Source organism: Mercurialis annua, linkage group LG1-X (assembly GCF_937616625.2).
Source record: "Mercurialis annua linkage group LG1-X, ddMerAnnu1.2, whole genome shotgun sequence".
NCBI lineage: Eukaryota > Viridiplantae > Streptophyta > Magnoliopsida > Malpighiales > Euphorbiaceae > Mercurialis > Mercurialis annua.
Window position 1 is genome coordinate 2,255,386 of NC_065570.1, and position 8,089 is coordinate 2,263,474.

Here is an 8,089-nt window from a genome sequence, read left to right on the forward strand (position 1 = left end):
TACCTCAAAATCTGAAAAGTTTATGTTAATGACCCAACATAATTTTTTTAGCAAAAATCCCCCTTTTTTCATTTTCCATTTTCAGCTCTACCCCTTTCATTTATAAATTACTAAATTATCCTTGTCCTATATTTGCTATTGTGAGTTTATACACCCAATTCCCTCTCCGGTAGAGAAGTACATAATCAATCATCTTCTTCAGGTGAGGAGTACATAATTGCAGCCAAATTTAATTGTCTCACTGCAAATTTCTCAAATTCATTGTTTATTCCTGTCATCAATAAGGCGATCTTAAGCGAGTTCATTAGAATGGTGTCGAGCCTCAATTTGGGAGTTTGTATGGATTTGACGAAAAATTTCTGGTTGGGTGTTAAATAGATTTAAAAGAGAGATGACATTTCCCAGGAATTGCAAGGAGAAATAAAGGATTGGAATTTTGGTTCTATTGGGATAGAGAACAAAATCGACGTCATGCTGAGAGAGTTTGGTGACATAACGAAAGTAGGAGGATAACGATTTGATGAGCGAAGAAAATTGAAAATAGGAGATACGGTGAGCGGTTAAGGAGCAGAGCTTCTGAGTTGGTGAAGATAACTCTGATGAACAGCGCGTAGTCAGTTGCTGAAATAGGATTTTCTTCTAGAGGAAGATCAATGATGAGTCTTAAGCTATTGTAAATATTTGTTAAGCTGTTAAATCCATTATTTAGATCAATGATTACAAGGTTAGTAAATTGGTCCCTTTTGTGTTCAAAAGTTGCAATTAATTGTTGTTGGAAACTGTAATAGTGTTGTTATGCTAGCAGGATCCGTTTTAATACAAACCGATTCCGAGATCGTTATAGCTAAAGGGGAGACAATGCTTTTAATTTTGAAGATAGCTAAGTATTGCAATTTCAGCAGGTCATTATCGAGAGTGACAACATCCAGCTTCTTTTTGCTATGTAGTTTAAAGAAGTTTATCTGACTGAGTTTGGAGACTTATTGCGTGAAATAGAAGTTGTGGCAGCTGAATTCAAGGAGATTAAATAGAGTGTCATCTCAAGGAAGGTCAATAATTTGGCTCACTCTATTGCGGCAAGAGCATCAAACTAGGTTCTAGATAAGGCTTAAAAGACAATTTAAAGGCTGATATTGTTTGAAGATAGTTTAGTTTTGGGGTTGTGTTTTGCTGTTTCAGTTGAATCTCTCTTTTAAGTGAAATGTATTTGACAGTATATATAACCGAAAATCAACCTAATGTGAACCTGATGTGAACCTATATCAACTGAACTATCTTAATTCAATTTTTAATAAAATTTGTTTTGTTGCTCTTTACAATCTTAACTGACATTTTATATTAAGAGAATTTTTGAGATTTAGTGTAATGCACAAATTGAATGCCTCTTTTAAGTAAAATGTATTTGACGATCTATATAACCGAAAATCAACCTGATGTGAACCTATATCAATTGAACGGCCCTAATTCAATTTTTACTACTCTTTACAATCTTAAATGACATTTTATATAGAAATAGTTTTGAGATTTAGTGTAATCACAAATTAAATATTTATTTTAAGTGAAATATATTTGACAGACTATAAAACCGAATATCAACCTGATATGAACCGGATGTAAACCTATATCAACTGAACTACCTTAATTCAATTTTTAATAAAATTTGTCTTGCTGCTATTCTCAATCTTAAATCGCATTTTATATAAAGAAAATTTTGAGATTTAGTGTAATCACAAGTTGAATCTCTTTTAAGCGAAATATATTTTACCGCCTATAGAACCGAAAATTAACCTGATATAAACCGGATGTGAACCTATATCAACTAATTACCTTAATTCAATTTTAAATAAAATTTTTCTTACTGCTCTGTATAATTTTAAATGACTTTACACAGAGAAAATTTTGAGATTTAGTATAATATACAAACTGAATATTTCTTTTAAATGAAATGTATTTGACAGTCCATAAAACCAAAAATCAACCTGATGTGAACCTATATCAACTGAACTATCTTAATTTAATTTTTAAAATTTGTCTTACTATTTTTTACAATCTTAACTGATATTTTACATAGAGAGAATTTTGAGATTTGGCGTAATGTACAAATTGAATATCTCTTTTAAGTGAAATGTATTTGACAGTCTATAAAATCAAAAATCAACCTGATGTGAACCGGATATGAACTTGTATCAACTGAACTACCTTAATTCAATTTTTAATAAAATGTTCTTGCTGCTTTTTACAATCTTCAGGGCTACTTCTTCGCAATCATTTTAATTTCAATTGTCTGTTTCACAAATTGGATAATTTATCCTTATCAATATAAATTAAAATATACTATTTAATAATTGTAAACTTGAAATCAATACAAAATAATCTGAATTTCAACAACATTGCTGCAACCAATTGCTACTAGTCTTTTTCTTATGATCTCAACACCAATTTGTTCAATAATACAATGCACCATTTAGGTGTACATGGAACAAACAAAGATTCACAAGCTTTCTTCTTGTTATGTACATAAGCAGCAAATTTTTTCCTAAGAATAACAGCAACACCAATTTCATCCTTCATCCAACTAAGACATTAATCAACTTCATGTCTTCTACAAAATAATAATCAACTTCTGTACTACTCAAACACACACCCAAAAAGAAAAGTCAAATCATCTTCTCTACTACTAAAACCAAGTCTACAACAGCCAACTCCGAAAATAGCCATTGAAACATCCAATTCCATCTTCGGCCATCATCTATCTGATAGAATTAAACTAAAAAATAAAGGTAAATTCTTTGAAACAACTATTTCAACTCTTCAATTAGGTGGTCTAGACTCTTTATTAGCCATACTCTCCAAATAGGCCACTTCAGACCCTATAACGACTGTCATCCAAAAACCTTTTCCGTCCTCCTTTCTTTTTTTCGTTGGTCGCCTTCCTTCTACCACTACCGGGTTACTATTGTTGCTCCTCCAAACAAGAATTTAGATAGCTGACATCCAAAAAAAGGAATTTTTTTTTGAACTTTGATTACAGAGATTATCAAATCTTAATGAGTTTAAATAATAACAATTACAAAAGCCCCCAGAATACACCACCTTAAATTATCAACGCATCTCAATTCAAAACAAACCCCACACATCTGTCCTCTTTAGAACGATGCTTCGCTGAGTCCTACTGTCGCCATTCCGTAACCCGCATTATTTAAGCCGCCGTAGCCGCATGCTCCGCCGATGGCGTCTCGTGGGTCAGATGGTGCATAGTGGACAAATCGCCATTGAGAGAGTGATGATGACGGTAGTGGTGGTTATTCGGTTGTTGTGGAGGAGTGTGAGGTGGCCGGTGAAGTAAGCGTTGGTAGAAGGAAGAATGGAGACTCTGTGTAATTTTGTGATGAAAAGGGCAAATGTGTCCTATTAGTTTTATTTATTAGTTTATTTGGATTATGAGGGATTTGTAGAAAGTTTTCCATTTTTTTGGGAGATTACTGTCAAAACGAAAATTGTGAGGTAAAAACATAACACCATAGCACTTTTGAGGGATTTGTGTAAAAAACCCATGCTTTAATATCATGGCCAAGTCACTCAAAAACCCTCAACTTTAGACTTTTTTTTCAATTTCACCCAACGTTAAAAAATTGTCAATTTTACCCACTTTTAAATTTTTCAATAAATATAAAAAAATTAATTTTTAAAATAAAAAAATCGATAAACTCATCCCGGCATCAAAACACCTCCAATAATCCGCAACCATCGAACTCCAAAATCGCACCGCCGGAAACCAAAACCGATTCGAAATCAGTTCGTCTTTCCCATGCAAAAGAAGAACCAAGAAGAACCAGATCTAGACTGCTCATCCTCAATTCATGGAGGACGACGAGCTGCTCGTCCTCCATGGAAACACTCATGTGCACAATATGAAAGAGCATTACAATTGCTACAGTACAATCATTTCCTTTATAAAATAAAATCAACAGTCATTGGCTCATTAGCTATACACAAATACCCTGTCAGTACTATCCTAAAATTACAATTGTTAAGAGAATACCTACTATATTTTTCAAAGGGACATTCCGTCTAACGTACAACAAATTTCGTCTGGGTCTAGCGGATCTCTGCAAAATTCACAAGTAGTCGTAGGAGGTCTCAAATGCAAGCAGTGATCGATTCTTCTTTCCAGCCAAGCTAGTCTCCTCTCCAATCTCAACACACCGGTATGCATAATCCGAATATCAACCTGAGCTACCCGAGCACAGGCGCGAAGCAAGATATAGTAATCTGCATGAGCTGCGTAAGTCAAGGCACCACCATCTCTCTTCCGTACATAATGTAGGTAATCATCTACCTTCAAGTTCACCCTTGGTGGAATGTAACAGAACTTATTCTCCTCCATGTCTAATTTCAACCGTCCAATGGCTTTATCTTTAAGCGTTTTTAACGGTGACTTTCTCAAAAAATCTTCACTGTCAACACTCTGTTGGATATCAGCAGATGCTCTCTCATCACATTCTTCTTCGATATTCTTTCTTTCTGACACATTTATGACACTCTCAACGTCGTATCTCAATCTCTTTTGATTAAAAAGGCTAATGCTATTTCGTTTTCCAGGCTTTTCTGAATCCTGATTTCAAAATAAAATAAAAATACATATCATATTGATACTTAACAATAACTCTGCACAAAGAAATGTAACATTTGCATCCATCACCTACACAAAAAGTCTCCAGCAAATAAAGAACCGGTTAGGCTAGACTTAGATAATCCAAATTGTTATGTTTAATCTTCTCCACACGGACCACACCCCTTATATTCCTAGAAAGCTATAATAAATTTCAAACGTTCTGTTCAAAAAAATCGATAAGAGCTAATTACATTAGATAACAGACATTCAATTTCTAGAATTACTATTCTTAGAGAAATTAACACTACCTTGGAATCCTGATAGAAATCCCACAACTTTTCTATTAACTCTTCTTCCTCATGTCCGTCCATACGAGATTGTCCTGCTCCAGCAAATACAACATCCTTACAGTACTGGAGATATGATGGTAAGTCCTTCGTAAATTCTGCAAAAGTATAAATAAAATAGACATAAATAGGAGAAATGAGGGGGCAGAGCACAAAACATTTTATGGTGTATGAGATTTTAATTTTTAAACAAGTCATTCAATCTTAATTAGTTACCATAGGTGTCTTCTTTAACACTATATTTTGCCACCAGGTGGTGCAACAACTCTGCAGAATCCGACTCGGTCATCTGTACATTTGAAGGTTTATTTGAGAGTTTTTCCCCTGAAACATCCACATTATCAAGAGGAGAAACAGTTTCGACATCATCCCTCATCTCAGAACCAAACATTAATTCTAATCCACCTGCAGAATAAGATTCAGAAGGAGAGCAATCGTGACAAGACAGATTCCTTTCCCATACCCCAAAACCATGAAGATTATAGAGAATTCTTATAGCTACAATCAATATCGACATTACACAGATACGTGTAGGAAGCCTCGACACATTTGTCGATAGCCATAAATCTGGTGGCATTGACCACTCATATATGCGGCACGCATGTGGAAGAATTTTTTCCTCCTGGAGAACAAGCACCTTGAGATAACGAGACGCAATTCCATAAAAGTTCACTGGAGGCAAATGCAAGCCGATGGACTCGGCTATTGCAGCAGCCATCGGCTCCAGCTTCTGAACAGGGACTGTTTTAGAAGGCCTAAACATGAGACTTGAACTGATAGGACAAGCAGGAGAAGAACGCTCAAAACGCTTTTCAATTTCAACATGAGCAGCTAAGTATGGAAGCTTCCCTTCAAGGGACCACTTTACAATGTCTTTTGATAGGATTGCTTCCCTAGCAATATGACAAGCCAAAAATGAAATAGCCAGAGAAGAAGATAACGGAACTGCCTTCCTCAAATACTTAAACCATATCATCACTGAGCGCTCACCATTTGCATTTCGAGGTTCATCTCTATGTCTCAAAGGAGGCTTGTCGTCTACTAGTTCATCTGAAATACATGAAATTGTATACGATTTGATCTTCGCCATTAAAAAATGGACCAAAAACATTAAAATCACAGAACAAGAAGTTTAATTATAAATAGTTGAAGATCTCCATCATCATATCAAGAATTTTTTTGTGATCAAAATTTCCATTAGTAGTGGGAGCAACAATGACGCCGTCAACACCGTATATCACATTTACCTAACATATAGTTTCCTGATCCTAAAACATCAACATTAACGAAACTAGAATATGAACCAGCTTCTTTCCGTTTAGCAATTAACACAGCATGAATATTAACAAATTTAACAACTCTAAGACAATTCAATACTATAAACCAAAATCCAAAGATTAGTTCTTTATTACCTCAACTCCGAAACTCAAAACCTAAGTAGTACAGACACTTCTTTCAATTAACATGTCCCGTTTCAGAAACATTTCAGACTCTTGACGTTTTGGACACGAAACTTCATTTTTTCACATAGAAAACCTTAAAATAACACCATTTCGCCGTGTCGGCGTCCGTGCTACCTAGCTCATAACTACATGTGAATAACAACAATAAAGTCACTAACTTTGCAATTAACTTCATCCAAACTTAAAAAGGGTGGTTATTACAGTTACCTGGTATTTGATTCTCAGAATCAATGACAACTTCATCAGCCCAATTATCCTTAAAAATACCAGTTCCAGACAAAAACCTTAACCAAATAACACCACTAATCCCACAAATTAACGGACTAACATTAAATTTCTCAACCAAAGCTTCACATTGTAGCTGAATTAACCACTGCATACCCATCACATATCTAAACCTAACCTCATTATAATAATCCTCATAGCTCAAGAAAATTCTATTCATACCCGACCCACCAAAGTCACCCGGCTCCATGGGTCCTAACCCGTATTCATAATCAAATTGCTCCTCTTTTTTGACCCGACCGAGAGTATAATTATTTTCTTGTTCTTGGTCCGGGTCTTGGGTGTAGCGGAGCCAGGCTTGAGTGGAGGGTTGGTGGGTTTGGGTTTGGGTGAGTTGAGAGTGGCGAGTATAGCGGGCATTGTAAAGGGCGCCGGCGCCGCCTTTGTCGATGAAGTCTTCGTCGGCGACGCCGGTTAAGAGGAGGTCATCGGCTTGTGCGCCGCAGTCTTGGCAGTAATAGAAACCGTCGGATTCTTCTAAGCCTACGTGGCCGCATCTCTTGCATGCCCATCTCTTTGTGTCGGATTCATCTCCGTTTTCCATTTGGGATTTTGGCGGAAGAAACTGAAGCTGCATAGAGCTCAGGCAAGAAGTATTTAATGGGCTTTTCTGATTATGTAGGCCCATTGGGGCTCTATTTTTTATCCTTAAACCCTAAACGAAAAGAGAACATAAACCCTTATCCCAACCCTCATTCTAAATATTGCATATTACTTGATGTCAAATTGGATAAATTGTCCTTTCTAGGATTAATACCAATAAACTATCATATATTTGTGAATTTCGTCAGTTATAACCAAACTTTTTTAAAATTTGCTAGTTTAATCTAATTTGAAATATTTAAAATCTTTTCTAGCCGAATTAAACTAAAAAATTTGTCATTATTGAATGGGTTAAACTAGTTGGAATGATATGAAATATTTGAAACATTTTCCAGCGTGATCAATCAAAACGACTAGTTTAGCACATTCACGAATGACAAATTTTTCAGTTTGATTCACAAATGGCTAGAAAAGATTTCAAATATCCCAAAAATGAGATAAATTGGTCGATTTCAAAAGTTTTGGTTATAACTGAAAAAATCCGCCAATATTTGGTATTTAATTGGAATTACCCATTTTTTAACATATTTATATTCCAATATTATTGTTTTAAAAAATAGATTTTTCATCTGCTATTCCTCTTTCTCATTAAAAAATGTTTCTATTTTTTAAATATTTATAATCTAGCTCGTGATTTGTATAAGATCAATTAAGTTAAATTTATTTTAATTTTGTGATGTTTAAAGTTGTGATTTATTATAACAGATTAATCATCTCGAGTTTTTAAATTCTATACCTTTAATTTAAACAAAACACATTTCTGTTCTCAGAAGACA

General features: G+C 34.8%; 1 protein-coding gene across 1 annotated transcript; it reads right to left on the reverse strand.

Moving 5' to 3' along the window:
* Positions 1-3,928: 3,928 nt before the first annotated feature.
* On the reverse strand, positions 3,929-7,376 carry LOC126665178 (TATA box-binding protein-associated factor RNA polymerase I subunit B-like). The gene is made up of 4 exons (XM_050357898.2): positions 6,633-7,376; positions 5,179-6,012; positions 4,924-5,060; positions 3,929-4,615 (listed from the first exon to the last, which is right to left on the reverse strand). Exons 1-4 carry the CDS (start codon positions 7,336-7,338, stop codon positions 4,055-4,057), a joined length of 2,238 nt encoding a protein of 745 aa, XP_050213855.1. The 5' UTR covers positions 7,339-7,376; the 3' UTR covers positions 3,929-4,054.
* Positions 7,377-8,089: the final 713 nt, after the last annotated feature.

Excerpts from the sequence above, each read along its gene's own strand:
- LOC126665178 (XM_050357898.2), bottom strand. The coding sequence starts at position 7,338 with ATGGGCCTACATAATCAGAAAAGCCCATTAAATACTTCTTGCCTGAGC. Across the intron at positions 6,013-6,632 it reads TTCTGAGAATCAAATACCAG|ATGAACTAGTAGACGACAAG; the intron begins GTAACTGTAATA and ends CATGTATTTCAG. Across the intron at positions 4,616-4,923 it reads ATTTCTATCAGGATTCCAAG|GATTCAGAAAAGCCTGGAAA; the intron begins GTAGTGTTAATT and ends TTTTGAAATCAG.